The sequence below is a fragment of the Zeus faber genome, assembly GCF_960531495.2.
Source record: "Zeus faber genome assembly, chromosome: 15".
NCBI classification, from domain to species: domain Eukaryota; kingdom Metazoa; phylum Chordata; class Actinopteri; order Zeiformes; family Zeidae; genus Zeus; species Zeus faber.
This window is the reverse complement of record NC_137194.1, coordinates 12,438,169-12,461,832: the sequence shown is the minus strand read 5'-3', so window position 1 is coordinate 12,461,832 and position 23,664 is coordinate 12,438,169. Positions and strand designations below refer to the sequence as shown.

Below are 23,664 nucleotides of genomic sequence, written 5' to 3'. Positions count from 1 at the left end.
TATTTCCCCATATTAACTGATAAGTACCCACCGCCAGGGTGACGTATTAGTTCTCAAAAATAAAAATAAAAGGGGGGGGGGGGTACTATTTAAAATCACGGCAGACATCCAATGAGCGCCGAGTATTCCGCATCGATTACAAAAACAACAGTGGTCGGTCCAACGTTTCGCGTTCCGCTGAACGTGACCAAGCGTCTTCCGTTGTCGAGGCTGGGGGATGTAGTTCCGCCCTCCGACGCTCGGCGTCCTGGCGGCCGCGCGGGGAACGACATTTCCCAGGAAGCCACCGGGCGCCGCGAAGCCGTCGTGGTCGCGCTTTGGTTTCTGTTATTGTTTTAGGTTCGCGGAACAGCTGATCCCGGCGGAGAAGACGCCGTAGCGGGAACAACCGATCGTTCTCCTTCCGTTGACTTTCTGTTCTTCTGTTTTTCCCCTTCTATTCTTTTGACAGGGAGCGGGAGACAAAAGGTTGGTTGTTAGGACTGTAGAACATGTCCGCGCAGTTGTCGTACCTGCAATTATCGCAGCATGTCTGGCGTACACGCACTTCACTTCGGCAATACAGAGTACAATATGTGATTGTTTCATGAGATTAGACTAATAAAATACACGGGGAAACCGTTTTTTTTTTTTTGTTTGTTTGTTTTCAGCTGTATGTTTGTACATTGAAGTTTTATTCTATCGTGTTGGGAGTCAAACGTGGCACATGCTTTGTGACAACGCGCTGGGCCCCAGTGTAATATGATCTCTGAAACGTGCTCTCTGTGTATTTATGTTATTGTTTTGGGTTGTTGTTTTTTTTTTTTTAACCTCAGATCTATTCACTATTATCTTTAAATCTACAAGTCGGTTTTTACATTTGTGTTGACACAACGAGATTTTTCTTGTCAGACTCTTCATCTGAAAGTCTCCAGAATTCTGTTTTCTTTCGCCCTTTTTGCCCTTTCGTACCAGTGTGTTGCAGGCACATGCATGGAGTTTGTATGCTATACACAAGGCCATTTGCTTAAACAAGTAGTTACCATGCATATATACATTATTATAAACCGTACCCTGAAGTCGTTTTAGAAAGTGCTATAAAGTAATTATTATTATTATTATTATTATACATTATTATTATTTTTTAAATGATTTTATTCATAGAGACCAAGTCCCATTGAGAAAATGATCTCTATTGCAAGTCAGATATGCATGTATATAGACAAACTTCATATTCTATTTTAAATATATATATTTTTTATTACTTTATTGTGAGCACCCATTTGTCCTCATGTAAGCTACTTTAACGGCGCAATATCCCCCCCAGGATGAATGAAGTGTCTGATCTAAAACTCGCAATGTACAATTACACAGATAATACTGTACTGGACACTGTATTTTAGCGCAAAATGCATTAAAATACGGCTTTCCGGCCTTGATTGCATGACGCATTGAACAGAGTCAGGCACATTGGATTGGCTATAATTAGGAAAGTTCTTTGTCCCCAAAACTTTTCCCCCCAATCTTCATGAATAAACCACATTATTTCTTTCAGACACACGTGTCTCCACCTGCTACTTGAGACACACACACACACACAAACGCTTGCACGTGGCGGTGTACAATGGTTAATCGTTATGTACATGACTGAAATAGCCCCTGTGACGGTCATGTCAAGTGGTGTTAAATGTCCTGTTGGCTCCGGGCCCCACAGTCATTGAGTTTTAGAGCCCGATATGTCAAGCCGTGAAGCGGCCACTAAGTGAGGGGTATCTCCTTACTCTGAATATACACTCAGCCTGTTTCCCCACTGTTCACCACCACCACCACACGTTATTGCCAATATTTACACAGGTTTGTCCTAAAGAAGCACCACAAATGCCTTCATTTTGTAAATCTATTTATTTTGTCCTCAGGTGGGAAAGGGAAAGGTCTTTGTTTAGATTTGCGATGGAAAAGGCTTGGCAGGTGGAGTTTCGAAACGTGAGCTGCAGCTACTTCCCTCAGAGCAGAGTGGACTGTCACTACACTGTGAGCTCTGAGCACATATGGGCCAGCAATGACTGGATTGGTCTCTTCAAGGTAATGTTCATCTTGTTTTGTCTCGGAATCTAACAAGTCACTAGCGCGACCAGCACTGACATTGCATATTATGGCTCTGAGCTGTTACTGTACATAGAGTATGGAATATACTTGACTTATGAGTACACCACCTGCCCCTACTGGGGCAACAAGTTAACATTTACCCCCTCTTGACCTCTGTTTAGATGTGAACATATATTTTTTTATTTTATTTCATTTTATTTTTTATCTTCAATTTTTTTTGCACTGTTCTGTCAACTTCTGCAACCAGGGTACTAACAAGGTCCTTGAGATACTTGAAGTGCTTGAATTTCATCCTCAAGAAATAGAAGTAGTAATACCTTGAAAATAGCCCCTTTTCTGCTGAAGTGCTGTGTTATGATATGTAAATGTATCCAGCATGGTTGGAAATACTTATAATAGTAGATCACAATGATATATAGTCTATCTATCTATCTATCTATCTATCTATCTATCTATCTATCTATCTATCTATCTATCTATCTATCTATCTATCTATCTATCTATCTATCTATCTATCTATCTATCATAATAAAGATCACATTGAAAATGTATTATATTTGTTTTGCGTGAAATCCATGAAATTGAAAATATAGTGCTAAAATGTACTTGAATGTCCTTGAATTAAATTCTGTAATTCTAGAATGAACCCTTGGTAAAAACCTGAATAGATATACCTTGTTTTATCTTAAACAAATGAATTCATTCATCTACGTGCACCAAGATCTGTCGTGTTTCATGTGTCGTATGTGTCAACGTCCTCAGGTGGGATGGGCGTCGGTGAGGGACTACCACACGTTCGTTTGGGCCCTGGTCCCGGCTGACTACCAGGAGGGCAGGGATGTCAACTGCTCTGTGCAATTCCAGGGTACTTACTCCCTTGCTTTGTAATTGTATTTTATTTCCCATAGTTGGTCGTAATCCATACTATTGCTCTGGCCAAGTCAAATAAAACCTTCAGCGGGAGGATTGATGTTTTCGTAAATTGAATTACTCTTGTGAGAGAGGGAAAGGCCTGTGTGACTGCTGTGTGAGATAGAGGAAGCTTTATTGTCTGGGATATTTGTGTCACGCACTGTGTTTCCCATTGGGAAAAGGGAAGGGGGGAAAACATCTGCTTGAAAAAAAAAAAAAGACGAAGTTGCTCTCTTGCTGTGTTTCGTTCAGCGGAGCGGGGGATTTGAATCAGTCTGTGTTATGGTTTGAACCAATTCCTTTAGGAAGGCGGAGGTTGAGCAATGACGCGAGGAACACAATGGCTGCCTACTGTTCCGGGGAAGGCGCTGGACACTGTGACTTGTGTCCTCTGTCCTGGCTAGTGTCAGTGCCATCTGATAAGCCCGAGCAGGGGTGGGACAAAAAGTGGGGGTGGGTGGGGGCAGCAGCAGGTGTAGCGCTGACCTCTGCCAGAGTGATTGATCGCTGGGTTAAAAAGTATTGCCACTGACATTCTTCACGGCGAGCGGAGCCGGTGGAAAGTAGTGTAAAGAAAGTGCTGATTGGTCTCTTATCGCCAGTGATGTTGAGATAAAAAGAGAAGATTGCCTGCGCTGTCACCTGCGTCGGTCTGACAGGGTAGAACGTGATCCATAGGGTTTGTCATGTGTAATCTCTCGCTGATATCGCTCATATTTCCTTGGAGTTTACACTCGGAAGTGAAGCGGGAAATAATCCAAAAAATTTGTCAACTATCCAGTGATATGTGTAACAATAGAAAAAAAATCATATTAATCACATAAACTGTGTGTGTGTGTGTGTGTGTGTGTGTGTGTGTGTGTGTGTGTGTGTGTGTGTGTGTGTGTGTGTGTGTGTGTGTGTGTGTGTGTGTGTATATGATTATCAGTCAAAATATACATATATACATTTGGATTTATATGGTTTATATTATTTGATGTATTTATGACTTGTCTTACTGTATATTTTATAGTTATTTTGATATCTATCCGTTGTTTTTGTTATATCCTCTAGTATAAACATATTTTTTGAAAACAGTCTTTTTAGGGGTCTTTTTTGATTTTTATAGGCTAATACCCCATGTAAAATTACTATCATTTTACAGTCTATTGTAAAGATTCATATCAACCTTAACCTATTACCAAGTTTGGAGGTTAAAACAATGTCTTTAATTGCATTCCCCACACATTTCATTCATGCATGTCTCTATTACAGTACATGCGTGTTAGCACTAGTGAAACACAGACACACCATTTAACAAACTTGTCCTCTGTACACAAATCGTGATTGTCATTAAAGGCTCCTTTTCTTTCTAGCGTCCTACCTTCCCAAGCCCAGCGACCAGGAGTACCAGTTTGTGTACGTCGACGGTAAGGGCGAGGCGTGCTCCTGCAGTCCCAACTTCGCCTTCTGCGCCCCCAAGCCTCTAGAGGAGCTTATCACCCTGGAGGAGGGTTCCCCTGGAGAGGAGGGCGTCACCGACATGCTGCTGGTGGTGCCCAAGGCGGAGCTGCTGCAGGTAAGGCATAAAACAACGGGGATTCAAGAGGCTGCGTAGTTGGCGGGAACACGTCACGCGCCTCCTTCCGTTTGGTGGAATAAACAAACATTTAAAAATGAAAACACGGGTGAATCAATACGCGTGTTTGTTGCCGTTGTAAAATGTTTGTTGATGGCTCCACCGCTGTGTCTCCTCCCTCCCCGCTCTCCTCAGAGTCGCCTCCAGGAGTGCCTCGAAGAGCGGGCCGAGCTCCTGCAGGCCCACGAGGCCGCCGCCCGGGAGAGGCAGAGGGAGAGGCAGAAGCACGAGAGGGCCAGGGCGGTCTGGGACAACGAGCGCAGGGAGCTGGAGAGCAGTGCCGCCCGGCTGCAGGACGAGCTGGACCAGAGCCAGGAGGAGGCCGCGCTGGTGGAAAGGAAACTGAAGGTGCGGCTCCAGACCTGGTTCTCAAATAGAGAACAGCGCTCTATGGTGTTCTGTTTCTTGTGAAAAGTTTAACATTCTAAACAACCTTGGCCTCGTAGATTTTCACATGTGAAAATGTGAAAAGTCAAAGCACAGAAAATGATTTAACCTTCCTGACATGTTGAGCTTGTAATATTTGGCCCTGTCCGTTTAAAAAAAAATGAAGAAAAATCTCCGTCCACATGAAAACGGAAAAACGATCTAAAAACGCTCACATAAGCATAATTATTCACGAGCATAATAACACATAAGCGATTATATCTCATAAAACTTGATGCCAACCACCCCAGAAGAACATTAGGAGCATGCGTTTTGAGCTTCTTGAACGCCGTGACCATAATATTCCTACACAACACTGTACGGCTGCGATTGCTAAAGCTGGAGAGACGTTTTGACTTTTAATGGCGACACGGTGGGCATCACAACTGTCACAGCCCGGCGCTTGTAGGTTCCTGACGCGTGCGCAAATCTGAAAGTTGAGGTCATATGACGTCAACGTTTTCAAGAAGCTCTGTTTAATTTGTCCATACACAAATACACAGAAACGTAGTTTTGGAAAGTCTCCACCCTGAAGATGGCCTAAAACGCAGTTTTCGCATGGACGGTAGGCCATATAGTACATAAAATATCCATATACATGTGGACTTAGTCGGACCAAAGTTTAGATGCCAATGTTTAAAAAGTTTAGAACTTTACCCTTCACACATTTGGTTCAGTCTCTTCACTTGGAAATTATCATGTTTAAAAGGTAGAAATTGGTATTTCTATTTTTCTATGGTAAAAAGAGCGCCACCTAGGTCATTCATCTCAGTCATTCTTTTTGAATTGAGATTCATACGATGTACACTCATTACATTCAGCCGATCAAATCAAATAAACACGAGCCTTAACCTTTACAAACCTCCCCTGTAGTGGGCTCGCAAGCAAGTTTGTACCCGTCACTCAAAGGTCAGCGAATGAATATGAATTTGGGACGATACAGCTCCCTCTCACTTCTTGAGATGATTGAGAGTCACGGATTAAAAAAAAAAATTGTTTCTGATTGTTTTATAATGTTTTTGTTTCCTGAGTTTGTAGACATCAAGAAATGAAGGCCGATTTACGCCAAATGCCAACTCCTTTCTCCAAAAAGAAAAAAGATCACTATACATAAAAGTGCCTCTTGCTCCGTTAGGAGATGCAGGCCTCTGGGGACTTTCTCGCTGAGGAGAAGATGGCTCTGTTGTCCACAAAGGAGGCGAGCGAGCTGCGGGTCAGAGAGCTGGAAGACGACATCACAACCCTCACTCAGAGAGCAGCGGACAGAGAGACGGAGCTTGACAGGTCACACTCATCCTGCTGCTTCTTCCATCCTCCGTGTTCTTTTGACTACATGGCTGTCATTATTCCCGTTTTTTTATGTTGTTAATACACACATTATCTATACCAGCATATTATAGCACACTATAGCATAGGTCAACATACCACTTGCTCGTACTAATACTGTGATTGCATATTGATCCTACGCACTGTTGCTATAGACTTCTTGTACTCAGTGGTGGAAAGTAATACAGTAAGTCCTTTGTTATTGTACCTAACCTAAGTCTGCAATTGTAATAGTATACCAAAAGTAGTAGTATATTATAACATAGTATGGAGTAGTATAACAAAAATCAACTACAACAATAATAAAGTATACAAAAAAAGTACCTTTTTCAAGTATCCGTACTTAAGTATATTACGTTTCGGAGACTTCCACTTTTACTCCACTGCATTTCAAAGCATGGTTACTTTAGTGTTTTTATTTTTGCTTTAATCTGGATTTATATTTATATTTCTATATATTTGTGAATGACTATGACTCCACCTGCAGTATTTTTTTGTGAATTATAATCAGTTCTCCATAAGCATTGCTGAGGTGAAACGGGAAGTGGGGGAGTAATAATCAAGCACACAAATGTAAACATAATGTTAACATATAAAACGTGAGATGCGCCGATCGACCGGCCGGGGAACAGAATCGGACGGTTTTCAGCTTTGACGGCCACGACCTGTTATCGGCCGATCAGTGTCAGATATACGTATGTGATTCTGTGCCGGTCGAATTTACATGCCCGATACAGTGCTCATGTACTCGTACTCGTAGCTGAGCAAAATAAAAAAAATGTCGGCAGTTTGGCAAACTAAGGTAAAAGGTAAACTAAGAAGATTAGATAACTTATTGATCTATCGCCTGTCAATATTCCAGAATTGTGCAGGCTGTCTAGAGTATCTATCGCTGTCACTACAACAGAGGGGTTGCATTATAACGAAACTTGCTGACAGCCCCATATTCTATTTTATTGGAACTCAGTGACAGTTTCATGTTCTATTATTGTTCCATAGTGAATAATAACCAATAATAAACAGTGTCAAAATCAGAAATCTCACTATTGAGGTGACTTAAAATTGCAGTGGTAGTCCATCCGTATGTGTAGCTGTCCTATCATGTGACATACAGCAGATATTCAATGAGACCAGATGATGATAAAATTTGATATCTTCGTTCACACATATAAACTCAAGATGATTGGACGACAATGTAAAAGATATTTAATAGTCAATGTTTTATTATGTACAGTTGAATGAAAATCAGAATCAGCAGGTCAGACTGAGAAAATTGCAGTTGGTGCATCTGTAGTTGGTAAACATGTTTGGTAACTTTACGAGATGATGCATTTTAAGGGGTATATCCTGATGAGATGAATTTGTAAAGTGTTTATATTTAGCCGTAGTGGCTGATATACAATGTGATTAGCCTCGTTACGAGACAGCTACGGATACTGTGAAGTACTGATGGATTAATTTACAGGGCTCAACACTAACTTTTAAAAGTTACTGGCAACCGGGCATCCGCTATTGGTTGCCGAAACTGAAATATGGTTGCCATGTATGCTCGCCACACAGACAAAAAGAATCTCAACAGTCCCGTTTGTCCCCTCATTGTTGACAATTGTAAATTATAATTTGCGTCTTTCCATTTTAAAGTAGTGCTCCACCAGATGAGTTCTGAGCCATGCACATTATTAATGCTGTCCGTCTACAAAGATAAGAACTGGTTAACTAAAAAAAATGTTTTCGCACAGTTTGAGTTTTTAGTTTAGTTTTAATTGTACAGGGATGTAAACACATGGTGAGAAGGGTCAGAAATAAACTTGTGATGGTACCCGAGGCATCACTTCTGAGACGCATTACAGTTTTCCCAACCCGTGAATGCATCGCTTCCTTGCTTTCAACCAGAGACTGTCTGCGTCTCAGTCGTAATGTAACATCGAAAAATAAGTCGACTAGTTCAGGGGTTCCCAACCACCGAGCCGCGGGGCATTTGCCACCGGGCCATCAGAAGGCAGGTGGGGGTGCTCTGTTTATCGACTGATCTATCTTTTATTTATTTTCCCTCCCCGCACTGTACCATCTGCTGCTTAATGGTTACGGGCGTGTGGGGGTGCCCCCTCCTTGGGTCGTTCTATTTATCTATTTATCTATCTGTTATTTAATTTCCCTCCCCGCACTGTATACACTGCTTAACGGTGGCGGGCAGCCGCGGTGCGGGTGGGGGTACCCTCTCGCCGGTCCCGAAATAGGGACCGGAATTCCGAGTTTATTAATACAGGGGTACTTTGCCCTTATAATATTAACCTTGCTCTACTTGCTCTAATAACCTCGCTCTATTGCGTCCACTGTGATTCACTCTTCGGCTGACAGCGCTGTCAGCAGCCCGACAGGATAGATGCTCTGTGAAGCGCTGGGATATTATAACTCAGCTATGAGCAGGGCAAACACTTTTACTTTCCCTGACTGTATGGAAATCTGATGTTTTCCCATCACAAATGATTCAAGATTCAAGATTCAAGAGGTTTATTCGTCACATACATATACATACTTTCATACATGTATGCAGGGAAATGTCAATGCAATGCACCCGGTGATCACACACAACATGTTCTAGACTGAACACAGTAGCTACCTAAGAATTTCTACTTGACTAACTAACTGATTCCTAAAATGTAATGCAGTAAGTCGAATACTATAGAATAGAATAAAATATATAGAATAAAATAAAATAGGAACTCAAGGGTAATGTAGGGTGGGGGTACACAATAGATAAAGGGAATAGGCTTATGTATATGGGATAGATTTATGTATATGGGATAGGCTGTTTATGTATATACAGATATGTGCATTAAAGTGGCATGTGAATAAAGTGAGGTAGTGTTTGTGAGATATACAGCACAGTATACAACAGTACGGCGCAGCAATACGGTAATACCGAACAACCCAGAACAGTGACACAGTATGCGGTACAGTATGCTACATACAGTACAGTAGTGGAGCCTATGTCTGTGGCTCAGTGAGGACCCCTGGTGAGGTCGGCATTGACAATTCTTATGGCTTGTGGGAAGAAACTCCGTCTCAGTCTCTCTGTTCTCGCTGTGTGACTGCAGAGGAGATGATGAAGAAAGGCATTAAAACATGAGTCGTACAGGTAAAACATGAGGCTCATGGAGGCTGATATAGAAGTTTAGTGTGGCGCTGAACTAGGAAAAAAATAATAGTTGAATCTTCATCTAAGGTATGCAACGGTACACGATATGTTATGGAACCGTTCAATACACACATGTGAACTGCGGTATTACGATATTATCGCGGTAAAAGTCCACCGGCCACGTTGGCGCGCTGTACAGGCACGGTGTGCCATAAGTGCACACTTCCTATTAAATCCACTGTTGGGACTCCACTAGCCACGTCAATTATGCCAGTGGCATGAAGAGTGTTCCTTTGAACAGCTCTCAGAAACGAAACGAAGATCCGGTTCCCTCCAAAGACCCCTAATTGCCATCACTAACTTGCCCCCTGGCGCTCACCTTCCCTCCCCCCCTCTTCCACACTCTCCAGCGACCTGCCCCCTAGACACCAGGGCCAATTATCCACTATCCTGGACCCCCTCCAATCAGATTAATTTTTTTACTTTTTTTTCTTTTTTCCCCTTTCTTAAATATAAAGATATCGAAACCGTACTGTTTCCGTGGCACCAAAACCGTGATACATACCGAATCGTGGGCCCACTGTACCCTTGCATCCCCACTTTGTATTGAACAGCCAAATTAAATTGGACTGACAAAATTCTGAGTCAGGTACAGCCCTACTGTATATGACATACTTAGATCGCACGTCAAACTCCAAAGTGGTACTCTAAATTAGCCACAAATAAGTTATTAGAGCAAACTTTACCTCCTGCATGCCTGATCCATCCTGCAGCTCATCACTCGTACCAAATCAGATTGGCCTCCCAAGACGGCGCACATTTCCTTTTTGTTTTTCGTTCAGGTTCATCTGATTCTTTGTTAGTTGAAGCAATTAGCAAATTCGTTTGTGATGTTGACAGATCAGTCAAACTTTTCACTCCACGGTCAAACAACTTAACTTGCTTCGCCATTGTCTCTAAAACAGGTGCCTGTGCACATGTGTTTCAACGCATATGCATGTCTGGTTCCGACTGCGACAACTGCTATATACGATACTGTTGAGCCCTGTAATTTAGCTGCAGTAACTCAAATGCCGCAAGACTCCCTGTTACACTATTGTAGTAGTCAAAATATTTTCCTAAGGTTGGCAGGTCTGTACAGGTGGAGAGTCACTTAAAAACATGCAAGAACAAAAGCCATTAGAACCACCGGAGTCCCAGAACACCATCAGCAGAATACTCAGTAGGAGCTCAATGAGAGCTCTGCAGTGAAAGAAGCACAAACTCGGCAGCGAGAGAAGGTGGGAGTGGCTTTGCGTTAAATTAAGATGAAAACAATAAAATAAAAAATAGTGAAATCAAACTCAATTTCATATATTGACATTACCCATATTTCCTCAAATACTGACCAGGGCTTTTACTTTGAGGTAAGTAAAAGCCCTGGTCACGATTTGCCATCTGGGTGTCGTGCCCCTCAAAATAAATACATCTAAAATAAACTTTTTTTTTTTTTTTTTCGTTCTGAGACACGGGAACAGCCAGGACGCACAGTGGACCACATTTTTTTGCTCTCTCTCCATTACGCAATCATGCAAGTAGAAACTAACGAAAACAATAGATCTGTAATAAAAAAACGCAGGAAAACCAGCACAGCACGGGATGCGCAGCACTAGAGGAAAGTGTACCTCTGCCTTGAACTTTTTTGTAATGTGTCTAAGTATATATTTGAGCTCATTTAGTTCCACTGTTCTTTCCACTGTCTGCTGTTTTAACCCCCCCCGGGGATTAATAAAGTGCTTTCCTATCTCATCTCCAACTAAACATATGCGTGCAGGATGAAGGACAGGGCCAAGAGGGCTGCAGTCCAGAGAAAGGACGAGGAAATCGAAAGGAAGAACATACAGGTATGGGAAACTCCACCTTTTGGATTAAACGGGTGCATATCCCCGACACCATTGGGTGTCCTTGTTAATTCAATGTTATTTTATATTTTTCCGTCTTCCGCGTCCTTCCTCTCCCTCACAGACCAAATTGGAGCAGACGGAAGTTGAGCTGCGGACGCTGTCCAAGGAGTTCCATGGTCTGAGGAGCTCCCTGGCCCAGCGAGACACCAGTGTCCTGCAGCTCCAGAACACCATCAGCACCCTCACCCACAAGCTCACAACCGCCCACAGGAAGGAGGTCAGATGCTGCTTTGAGAAGCACTTAGTTGGGAGTAGAGTTGTGGTAATTATTTTAGCTGATAGTAAGGTTGCGGTTGAGGAAAGTCCACCTAAGTCTACCTAAGTTTATTAAATGGTTAGTTCTAATTATTTGTATGACAATGAATCTTCAACCGAATTGTCATGAACCTGGTGCCCTAGTTGGGATAGTTAAAAAGCTTACAAGCCTAGAAACTGTTTTTTGGGCAAAGCTGAATAAATTCACTGAGTTTGTCAGTTGTTTTTTTTTTTTGTTTTTTTTTTGTTGTTTTGGGTTTTTTTTTGTTTTTTTTATCCTAAAGTAGAGGCAGCGGTTTGAAATCGGCCTCGCGCGGGAGCGCCAAATATGTAGCACTCGGCCACCTTCCTCCATTGCTCCATGGTCCAGTCCTAACGCTCACATGCCCATTGAAGGTGCTTTCGGCGGTGGTCAAGGGTCAGCATGGGCACTCTGACTGGTCTGCGGCTGCTAAGACCCATGCGCAGCAAGCTGTGATGCACTGTGTGTTCTGACGCCTTTCTATCATAGCAGCATTAACTTTTTCAGGGACTTTTCCGCTAGCCTTTGTTCCCCGCTAGGCAGATTTACTATTAAATCATCTATTGGCTATCGACTCCATCGATCGCAATTGACAATGATGACAGACGATTAAAAATGGAAGGAAAAAAAAAAAAAAAAAAAAGAGATCTGCCAGGAAAAATCAGAGCATAAAAACGGTGTAAGTGCAGATGACCATGTTCTGAAACTGGAGAGGAGACAGGGGAACAGGGAGAGAGAAGGAGAGGGGGAAAAGGGGGAGGGGAGAGAGGGAGGGCGAGAGAGGGAGCTTTCAAGTAACCACTGGTGATTGGATCTCACTTCCCCGCTCTACAGTGCCGTGCAGTGACTTTAAGAGGGGCTGGTGCTCAAAAAAAAAAAAAAGAAAAGACATATGGACTCCGGTTGTAGGCATTTTGCCGCTCTGGGCAAACAGAGCAGCAGATCATGGGCGCCAGAGATGATGCACATTGGGACGCCTGTGATCTGGGCTCCACAGTGCGCACATCGCAGGTGTGCTGAGAACACGTTCCTCATGAATATCTCTTGCCAGACCCACTACCTCGAAGCCCATTCGGGTAAAAAAAAAAAAAAAGCCTGATAAAAAGGGCATCATGGGGTTAATTTCCTTAGTTTCTTGTATGGAAAATGAAAAACGTAAACCTAACTCAGAGAATTACAGCAGATTCTTTTTATTTCTCCTCCAGACAGTGGTGCACCGTGCGCTATGGCACTTAACTTTGTAGCAACTGGATGTTTTTCTGTAAATACTTTACTTGTAAATAATAAATTCTGCACAGACGGCATTTACAGCTGTCTCCCCGTAACACCCTCCCCCCCTTCCCCAACCCCACCCATAACATGTCCCACTTGTAGGATAAAGACATAAAAGCGAAACAAAACAAAATAAAGACAAAAAAAGAGGGAAAAGGAAAATGGGTCTCTGCTATTGGTCCCCACTCCCCAGTATAATGTGTAAAGTATCTAACCGTCACCCTTTATGCAAGAGCAGGGGTGCCCACACTTTTTCGGCTTGCGAGCTACTTTTAAAATGACCAGGTCAAAATGATCTACCTGCATTAAAAAATGCCAAATATATTTATTTATATATATACTGAGTATACTTTATATGTATACAATATGTGTTGGCGTACCTTACATCACTGCATGAACCCTTACGGCACAATACAATTAAATACATTTATGGTCACTACCATACTCTGATGACTTGCACTGAATGGAGTCAGCCAGGGGTGCATAGCCTGGACAGTAGCTGCTGGTAGCCAGCCTCAGGCAGGCTTCCAAATGATCATCAGTCATGGTGGAACCATTTGTTCTTAATAATCTTCATGTGGGAAAAGGCTGACTCGCATAAATAAGTAGAATCGAATAATGCAGTCAAGGAGGTAGCACATTTCCTCATGTCTGGGTACTTTTCCTCCGGTACATGAGCCCTGGACTTCAGCTCAATGTCAGCCTGTAGTGTCAACATCTCATCCTCCACTGCAGACGAGTTCAGGTGGAACAGTGTTGGATTTCTGATGTGAGTGAATCACCGTCAACATCTTCCCTAAATGGGAAGCACATAAATGGAGCGATTGGCTCGAGTAAAGCAAAGTCTAGGAACCCTTTGTAAGTCTGACTGACAGTTTTAAATCTGCTCTGTGTAGCGCCCACTGTCAAGTTGCGCACACGCCTTCCCTTGGGTCTCCAGCTCTGATGCGAGGTTTTGAAAGTTCCCCCAAATCATGGTGCTGCAGCTTTGAGGGCAGAAGTTGCATTTTTCGTTTGAAAGCATTAACTGAACTGATCGTGTTGACCACGGTTTTGTCTTTTACTTGCAGCTCTAAATTAAGCTCATTCAACATGTTGGTCAGATCAGTAAAAAAAAAATATATATTTTTTTTTTGAATGGCGTGCGATCTACCCGCACTACCTTTGGGATCTACCGGTCGATTGCGATCGACCTATTGGGTCTCCACATATCATTAAATATTCTGACTGAATCTCAAACAGAGAAACAGGTCTTTTCAAGCTTTATGCATTGCAAAATGTATTTATTCCCTCTGTCGTTAATGTATTAATCAAATTCATTATTGTTGTTTGGTCCCTTCCTACACAGGCGGAAAACGAAGCCACCCTGAAGGAGATGCGGGGCCTGCGGGAGCGTCTGAACGCCAGCGAGCGCAGCAGCGAGGTCCTGAAGGGCGACCTGAGTGCCATGGCCGTCCAGAGGGACCACGGCCAGGCCGAGCTGCACCAGGCCCGGCTGCAGGCCGCCCAGCTCACCCTGCAGCTGGCCGACTCCAGCCTGGCCCTGAGGGAGAGCCGTGCCTGCTGGTCCCAGGAGCGGCAGAGCCTGCAGCGCACCGCCGAGGTACTGCTTTCATTATTACATTCATTCAATTAAAGGAATTATTCTGTGAGTCAAATTAGCAGGTTCACTATCTTTGAGCCCAGGCCTTATTTAATATGTTGGTTCCCATCACCTATAACTGTTCATAACAAAAACTCAACCTAACCACTCTGCTGCAGAGTGTTAAGCCTTAAAAAAAATGTTAAATCTTCTTTTTCAAAATCGAGAAACTCATATTATAGTCACACGTTTCTTAGTATTTGTTTGACATGTTTGAAATAACTGTAATATCGCATTTAATTTGAAGGTACTTTTTTGCCGCAGTACATCCAAAGTGTACCGTTGGCTAAAGCAGGTTACCAGTAGGAAGCGTTGCAACTTCCTGTTTCTAGTCTCTTACATAAGCGCGGATGTGGCCAAAAGAGCTGTTTGCGGAAGTTGGAGAGTCAATAAAACCCTGAAAAAACACCCAATAAAAAGAAACAATGCCGCACAAAACATAAGCGATGATGATGATGATGATGATGATAATGATAATGATAATAGTCCCGGCGGAGACGTATGCAGATATCTACAGTGACGTAATGACGTGGCTCTCTGACCCTGCTTTTCCCGTGGAAAAGCAAACCGGTTCTTGGAAGGTTCGCAAGTTGAACCAGCTGCCAACCGGCACCAGCACCAGCCCAGAACCAGCACTCTGTTTGCGTTGGTGGAAAAGGGATTAGACGTGAACCACTATTTTAAGGTCTGGGTTGAAAAACAGAACATGTCCTTTCTTTTGGAAATCAAACTAAAATATTTGTAAAGTACAAGAGGTCAAGTCAGGAACAACAACTGTCAGTCACTTTCATAGTGTGTGTGTGTGAGTTATGTAGCTGTTTGGATTGATGTTCCTACTCAGCGCTTTGTGCTTTGAAGATTAAATGCTCCCACACCTCTCGCATGTGGCATACCTGGCTTATCTACTGTGCACAGCAGCGCCCATATGGTGCAGAAAACCAGAAAACCAATTTCACGCGCAGGCCGGTGACCCTATTGACTTGAGGTGAATGTGTTATCTATTTGGCGTCTTGTGCGTCTCCGCCCCCTGCAGAAGCAGCACGAGCGTCTGGAGAAGCTCAGCGGCGAGATGCAGAGGACGGAGGAGAGGCTCCAGGATGAGAGGATGGAGCGAGAAAAGGTGGAGGTGGAGCTGGGCAGAGAGAAGGACTGCAATAGGGTAAGGGGAAAGCGCTTCACGGCAGATGGAACTTACAGCTGCGTTAACTGGTGTTTCCGCTCATTCGCTGGCATTCAATCAGAAGGCTCTGATAGGGCTCATAAATACTGCCCTAAATAGACATCATCTCCCCAACTGACTTGTTTATTTAGTCTTAGAGCTTGCAGAGCTTAATGTGCATAATCAATGGGTGTCATGACATTTCACTGCATACATGTATGACCATGTGTATGTGACAAATAATCTCTTGAACTTGTTCACGTTAGTCATCATTTCCTTGAATTTCTCTTCATGCAGGTTTCGGTACGATAGATACCGTAGTATATTTTAGATGTATCGTTGCATGTTTCATTTAGTTTGCTTGGGATTCCCACTGCCTGTCACCTGGGCCGGCAGGTGTTTCGGTTGTTTATTCTATTTTTGTTTTTGTATTTTTGAATTGATGGAGGACTAATCACGCGGTGTTATTATCAGACTTTGTTGCCGTCTGTTTTGGACCCTAGTTCGAGTTACGTTTTCTTCAAACCATACTGTGGCTTGGGGGGTAAAGGCATCAGAATTTTAGGTGAATTCAACAGAGCGCCGGAGGTGCGTGGAGACGTAAAACAATTCTTCGGCTTTCCAGGTCCAGTTGAGCGAGACTCGCAGAGAACTTCAGGAGCTGAGGGCGAGTCTGAGGATCGCCCACAAAGAGAAGGAGCAACTGGCGGCCGAGAGGACGGTGAGATACCTTCTTAGCCCGGTCGCACACAAATATGTAAATATCTCTCTTTATTTCCTTCGCAAAATAACTAGTATGGCCGCGATTGTCGCGCTCACTTGACTCAGAACGGATGTGAACCCACTAGGGCTGCCCCCTGAAAGTCGACAAAGTCGAATCATGAGTCGGAAAGTCGACTGAGTTTGGAGTCGTTTATTTCTAGTCAGTGTGCGTTACAATAAAAAGATAAAACAAATAGAAGCTTACAAAAAGCGCTGGGATAACATTTCAATCAATTTTCAATTTCAATTCAGGAATCAATAATGTATTTTTATGTGTGTGAATCGTCCCCGTCTGGACACGACCGCGGCTCTCCATGCGCCCCCGTTCCTCCAAATAAAACAACTAAAAAGCAGTGTGGGGGCGGGGCGTGGAGGAATGACTCGGTGAGATTATCAGATTATCATCGTCGATACCATCGGAGAGGGAGACACGTGCGCACAATGCACCCCAATCGCTCCTCTCTCTCTCTTGGGATGGCGCCTTAGGGCAGCAGCCTATCTCCCCTACAGGAAGAGCCGAGCCGGCTCCCCGCCGAATAGTCGAATATTCGCATTGAACGGCCGAATCCGATTTGACTGTCAACGTTCTGAGCCGTGTACAGCCCTAGAACCCACGAGCACGATACCAGAGCCATCAGCTAAGAAATCAAAGTCAGCGAGGTTTATTCCAACAAACAGCCAGAGGTCAAAACCAGGAGATCAGTCAGAGAAGGCAAACTTATCCGGCAGGGAACAGGCGGTATGCTTGGGCAGATTCACGAGTAAATCCTTCATGGTGACCAACATTTTTAATTTTTTTTTAAACAGCCAGGAAAAAAATATCTGAGTATTGAAACGGTGTTAGTGTAGTTTACCACGTTCTGAGCTCACAGTTAATCATTTTAATAATATAATTTAATAATCATAATTTTCACCGCAGGAGCTGATGGAGTACATCCATCAAGTGAATCAAAAGACGGGGATGATGTCTGATGCCAAGTGGAACATCTCCGGTGTTGTCCCGACAGGTAACCACACCAGCCTCAGTAACCTCCAGTTGGATACAGGAGCAGTTATACCTTGTTTTTGGGGGGATCACAGTTGGGTGTGTTGTCATGGAATATATGTATGAAGAAATTCTCATGTGTTTCAAAAAATACACTTTGAAAACTTACATCATAAAATTTTGGCCGGGAGCGCTTTTGGGCTCTGAAAGCGATGTGTGATTTCCTGCGTCAGCGGTTAAACATGTAATGAGCGAATGGGAACTGCTTCTCGTCGCATTTTTCCATGTGACACGGGGCCCAAAGGGTGGTGTTGAATAGTGGAATCTGTGCATCATGGAGCACTGAGCTGGCTCAGAAATCGGGGGGGAAAAAAAGATAATTTCAGTGAGGCTGGAATATAAATAATGATTAATGGAGAAGGAGAACACCCAAACATCTTGGAGCTGGAAGTTTAACAGCTTTTACTGCTGATTTTAAACGGGACCCATTATGCTCCTTTTCAACAAGTTCATATATAGTCCCTGAGGTCCCCCAAACATGTTGTTAAAGTTTTTGCTGAAAATACCACTCAGGTTATGCATTCCAACCATTGTAACATGCCTCATAGTGTTCCAAACCAAGCTGTTTTTTGTAGGGGGAGCCACCCTACCGAGGCCCCTAGTTCTGTGAGCCAATGGGGTTTGAGCTTTACTCTGGATTCCGTTGTCTCTGTAAACCTTCACTGATTTCACTTCATCAGTAAACTAAAATCGGTTTCTGTACAAATTTGACGCGAGAAATAAATAATCCAGTTGCTGAACCTTCACTCATATTAGATCTACAAGGCCTCATTTAAGAGTGCCTGGAGCAGTGTGGGGCTTGGAGCAGCGCAGGGGACGGAGGAACTTGGGCTTTTTTGTTTCATTCAGTTACGGGAATGTCGGGGCGGGGGGGGAATAAATAAATACATCTACGGTTATGCTTGGAGAAACATGAAGCAGATCGCACGCCACAACCTACAGCACAGTCAACCTAATGTGGACACACACACACACGCACATACTTCCCACATATTTCCCTGGTCTGCAGGTTTGTCACGGACAGTTGGTATTAATTCCTCTTTCTTTTAAAAGATTTGTGCTGGTCTGTAAGCCGACAACGGAGCATGCTTAGCGCTTAGCTTCGATGCCAGCATAAAATAAGACGAATTGTGCATAAAATAAATACATTGGGAAACACAAAACAACTCCTGATTAAAAAAAATAAAAAGTGATGGAAGGAGATAAAAAGCTGAACAAAAAAGGTCGCTTATGACGAAATGCAGGGCACCAGCTGAGTCTCACAAGGCTGCAGATTTAAATTGATCTGGTTATTTTACTTACACCATTGTTAGAAGAAGTCGCCCCGGCTAAAAAAAACCCCAAAAAAACCCACTCTTTTAATATGCCTATGCTGCTAATCAGCACCTGCTCTTTAGCTGTGATCAATTTTCCACACAAACTCACCTTCACAAATTGCGCCAGCGCATGGGGATCGTGTGTCTTCAACTGTGTAATGGATTGTGTAATCAACCGCACTCATATCTCCTCCCGTTATTTGTGCCATCCTCCCTGAAATGCAAATTCATGAAGGTGACACGTGAGGTGCCTCTGATGTGCCTGGAATGATGCATAAGGCAGAGGTTTCGAGGTGAAGAATCCATCTGGAAAAAGATTTTGAATTTGATTCATTACATTTGGATACAAAGGGTCAAGATTCCATTTAACGAGATGGCTCCCAGTATGATTCTATATCGATATATTTACATTTTTATACATGAGAATTAGGGTTATGGTTCGTTCAATTCTAATTTTAATAGTGAACTTAATTATTGAAATACAATTTTATTTGGCAATTTCGTTTGTGTATTTGGCTATATTTTTTATTTTATTTATTTTTTTGACAGGAAAATTGAAACAAAGTATTGGAATTACCATTTTGAATTTGATTCAGAAATTGAAACAATAGGATTGAATCTGATTCAAAACCATCATCACCCTAGAACCCATCAGGTTCCCAAACAGGAGACTTGGAAGACACACAGGGCTTCTTGTAATTCTTGTTTCTCATGTGTGTTTGCCATACGGATGAATTGGGCTCATCAGATGAAATAATAAATATATATTGCAATACATGTTGCGTATATTCGTGGAATGAATACGGTAATTGTTAGTTCACTGAATAGACTTTAAGAAGGACTGTTTTTTGAGTTTCTCCACGTTGTTTTTTTTCGGCAGGACGACCTTCCAGCCCCTCGTCCGACCCCGAGGACGAGAACCCCGAGGCCCTGCAGCAGCCCCCGCGGCCCCCCAGGCCCCTGGGCCACTACGGCCTGTGCGAGCAGGGCGTGTCCGAGTCCCTGCTGCTCCCGGGTCCTCCCCCTCCTCCCTCCCACCCCCGGGACCTGGCCCGTGAGGCCGTGGTCATCAGCCAGCCGGCCCCCCTGTCCTCCCCGCGCCAGGCGGGGCCCGACACCGCGGCGCACAGCTCCGAGTCGGTGAGACGCAGTTTGATATGATGCCCCGAAAAATTTGATCGCAATCACAATCTGTTTAATCGGACGTCGTTAAACGGTGTTTAATCGCACATTAGGAATTTGTTGTGGTAAAGAATGGTGCATTGCTGTATAGACAATAAGCATAAAAAAGCTTAACAGTCTGAAAAAAGAGCCAAATATATAAAGAAAATTGGCAATAAAAAATAACGACTTTTCAAAATTTACTGTACAAATAAATTAGAAAAATAAAAAATTTGCCCTAATATGCAGAAATATACAGAATATACAAAAAGTGATTCAATGCACAGGATAAAAGCGAAAAGGCAGTGTCACACTCCACCAATGTTCTGGCAGTGGATCATTTGTGTCCAGGCGTTATCTATGACAACCTATTAGCGCCGTGCTAGTTCTGATACCGTACTTATGTGTGTGTGTGTGTGTGTGTGTGTGTGTGTGTGTGTGTGTGTGTGTGTGTGTGTGTATACATGTTCGATCCCTTTCAGGAAGAGGAGTTCGATCCCGCTCTGTGCGGTGGCCAGAGCTCTGGGGAGGAGACGGCGCTGCTGCTGCCCGAGCACACCGTCTTCAGGTAAGAAAAACAAAAAAAGGAAAACATCCACGGAGCAGCTCATCCGCAGAGCAGAGCCTTCATCCTACCGCACCGAACGGAGCGCGATGTTATTTACGGCGGCGGGCGGCGGGTGGGGCTGGAAGATGGAAGTTTTGAATATCTGGCCATAAAAGAAGTTCAGTCGGGGTGAGGGGGGGAGAGGGGGGAGGGGGGTGACAGCGAAGCCGTAGCACTGATTTACCTCTGGAGGGAGTCACGGGGCAATTTTCAGCATCATTAAAAACACTCGTTCTCCTCAGTCGCTTTCTTTCCCTCCGTCCCGCCGTCCCTTCCTTCCTTCCTTCCTCCCTTTCTTTCCCCCGCTCTTTCTTTCCTTCTCTCCCTTCCTTTCCTTTCCTTCCGTCCCTCTTCGCGCCTGTCTTCCGGCAGAAAAGGGAGCACCTCCGCCGCCGCCTCGCCCTCCGCCACCCACCACTTTGTGTTTGTGTCTCCTCTTCTAGCGACCTGGCCGACACGTCGCTATGGTAACGGGACGACGCCCGCCACGGCAGGAGGAGCGGCTCCGGCTCCGCCTGGACGACGGGGAGGGGGGACCCCCAAAACTATGTTTCCCGCACGCTAAGCGAGCACACTGACACGCGACTCACTCGACATTAACAAGACGCTCAATGTGTATATGCAATTTACTGTCTCTGATGGTCTTTCCTGTTTCCCATCCTGCTCCCGTGTTAGCGGCCGTGTTGTTTAACGCGCGGGGTCATCTGAGAACGGGGTTTCTGTGTCGTGTTTGAGAGTCCCAGGCGAGGTGCGTTCTCTTTGACGGCCCCTGTGCCGTTGTTTTTATGACGGATGTGATTAGAAGTCACGGCGGCGACCGTAATTACTGTGTGTGGGTGTGTGTGTGTGTGTGTGTGTGTGTGTGTGTGTGGCGCGGGGGGGGTGCGTGGGTGTGGGTGGGCCGGTGAAATCACGGCGAAAAAGTCTGAGCCCTCACCCATAAATCCTCCAAAGCAGCTTTTAGCTCTTTCCTTTTATTCTTTTATTTGATCTTTTATTTTTTTTCCAAGATACTGTACATTAATCACGCAGCATCGTATTTAGAGTTAAGAAATATTGGCAGACAGCAGCGGGTTATGCCGCGGCTTTATTGAAAAGTAAAATCTAATATGCACTTTGTTTAATGTGTTTGCTATTGATTGTAGTTATGCAGATGATTTAGGGAGGGGGAGCGGGAGGGCGACAAGCGCTTTGAAGAAGGGCTGTTATTATGGGATGCGTTGGAAGTATTAAGATGGATGCTAGATGCTATTTCCTCCTCGGATATTCTCATGTTCGATCGAGACAACAACACACCTTTGAGAAGGACCCGCCATCGCTTGTTTTCAACTTCGCAAAAAGTTCCAAAGGTGTTGATTTAGCTTCACGGCTTGTTTCTGAAAACACATCTCTTTTTTTTTTTTTTTTTGTTCCGTCTCCTGTTACGATTTGTAATATGCTGGGTTTTTTTTTCCAAGATCTTAATTTGCCCCTGGAATAAGTTCGGGGGCCTCGTCAAAGAAAATGTGGTTACGGCGTCACTGGCTGTCGCACGCTTTCTTCCCCCTCCAGCGTCTGACGATTTACCACCTCGCATTAAATCAATACTTTATACATTTTTCATGGTTTTTATATATATATAATTAACTCGTGTGATACTGGCAACAACGCTATATTCTGGGGTTTTTATTCGAGATGAGTTATAGCTTTTCGTATAATGAAGGTTTTCACAATGTGCGATCAATGCTAATTAGGACGTCGCGTTTTATCCTCGTGTGGCTAAGAGAAATAAAAGGCATATAACAGCGAGACACTTTGATGCTTGACATGTATTTGCTATATTTGCACCTTCTTTTTACTCTTTTAGAAGGAACGAGGTCAAAAAGAGTTGATGTGGACGCCTTGTGTGAGACGTGTCCCTCCATCATCATAACCATCACTACTAGTGTGTGTGTGTGTGTGTGTGTGTGTGTGTGTGTGTGTGTGTGTGCGCGTCCGTCTGTTTACTGTTATATGTTTTGCTTTCCTTGTTATCTGCTTCACTCTTGTGTCTCTGATTCCAGAAATCTCATCCTAGTTCTGATCTGTTTGTGGCATTAAAACGGACTAACACCAGCGTGAGGGTTTTTACGACAGTTGTAAAGTGTTACAAGAGCTACAATAGAGATTATTTTATTGGTGGGGTGGGGGCTTAAAGCAGAAAGGGGAAAATTACAGTTTAATCCTGGAAGCAGGTGCTGTTTTTTTTTTTTTTTTTTGTTTGTTTTTTTTACACTATGTTGGTGCAGATCCTCTTGTCAAGTATCTGCAGCGTCTTCCCCTTCCCTTTGTAGCAGGATGTTTCTCCAAAGCCAAAGAGGAATTAGGCCACGTTTCCTCCACGGTGTCTCCATGTTTGTGATGCTCTGCTCGTCCGGGCTCTTCATCTGAGAAGCAATAAAGCTCTGTGTGTGTGTGTGTGTGTGTGTGTGTGTGTGTGTGTGTGTGTGTGTGTGTGTGTGTGTGTGTGTGTGTGTGTGTGTGTGTGTGTGTGTGTGTGTGTGTGTGTGTGTGTGTGTGTGTGTGTGTGTGTGTTTCTTGAAGGCTAACTTACATGTTAAACATGTATCTCCTTAATACCCATGTAAGCGTTTTGGGCGCGGCGTTTTATGTACAATAAAGATAGTTTATGTATCCATTGTTAGGTCTTATGTGTCCTTTTTGGCCAAAGATCACAGTCATATTTTAATACTCACATGACATTTCATCGGCGATTAACTGCACCATTTCTCTTCCCTTTGGCTCATTACCTGTTTCTGATATCTTTCTTACCCCCCCCCCCCCCCCCCCTCCTCCTCCTCCTCTTGCTTCTCACCTTTGGATCCTGTGATTGCCCCGATCACCCAGTGGGTTCTCTCTCTCTCTCTCTCGAACTTGTTTCCTGCCCCGACACCGCACTCCCTCCATCTCGAGTCTGGGGTGACGATAGCTAATTATAAAATCAATGATGCCGGGC

At 43.8% G+C, this 23,664-nt stretch overlaps 1 protein-coding gene across 3 annotated transcripts; it reads left to right on the top strand.

Moving 5' to 3' along the window:
* Nucleotides 1-332: 332 nt before the first annotated feature.
* Nucleotides 333-23,324, top strand: calcoco1a (calcium binding and coiled-coil domain 1a). Of its 3 annotated transcripts, none has more exons than XM_080015910.1 (15): nucleotides 333-468; nucleotides 1,896-2,061; nucleotides 2,848-2,950; nucleotides 4,353-4,555; nucleotides 4,751-4,963; nucleotides 6,186-6,325; nucleotides 11,320-11,389; nucleotides 11,511-11,666; nucleotides 14,347-14,601; nucleotides 15,674-15,799; nucleotides 16,425-16,556; nucleotides 17,481-17,568; nucleotides 19,803-20,062; nucleotides 20,566-20,651; nucleotides 21,134-23,324. In XM_080015910.1, exons 2-15 carry the CDS (start codon nucleotides 1,930-1,932, stop codon nucleotides 21,159-21,161), a joined length of 1,992 nt encoding a protein of 663 aa, XP_079872036.1. In that variant the 5' UTR covers nucleotides 333-468; nucleotides 1,896-1,929; the 3' UTR covers nucleotides 21,162-23,324. The 3 variants fall into 3 exon arrangements, with proteins under 3 accessions (XP_079872036.1, XP_079872037.1, XP_079872035.1); XM_080015911.1 differs by having other exon boundaries at nucleotides 6,177-6,325; nucleotides 16,425-16,520; XM_080015909.1 differs by having other exon boundaries at nucleotides 6,177-6,325.
* Nucleotides 23,325-23,664: the final 340 nt, after the last annotated feature.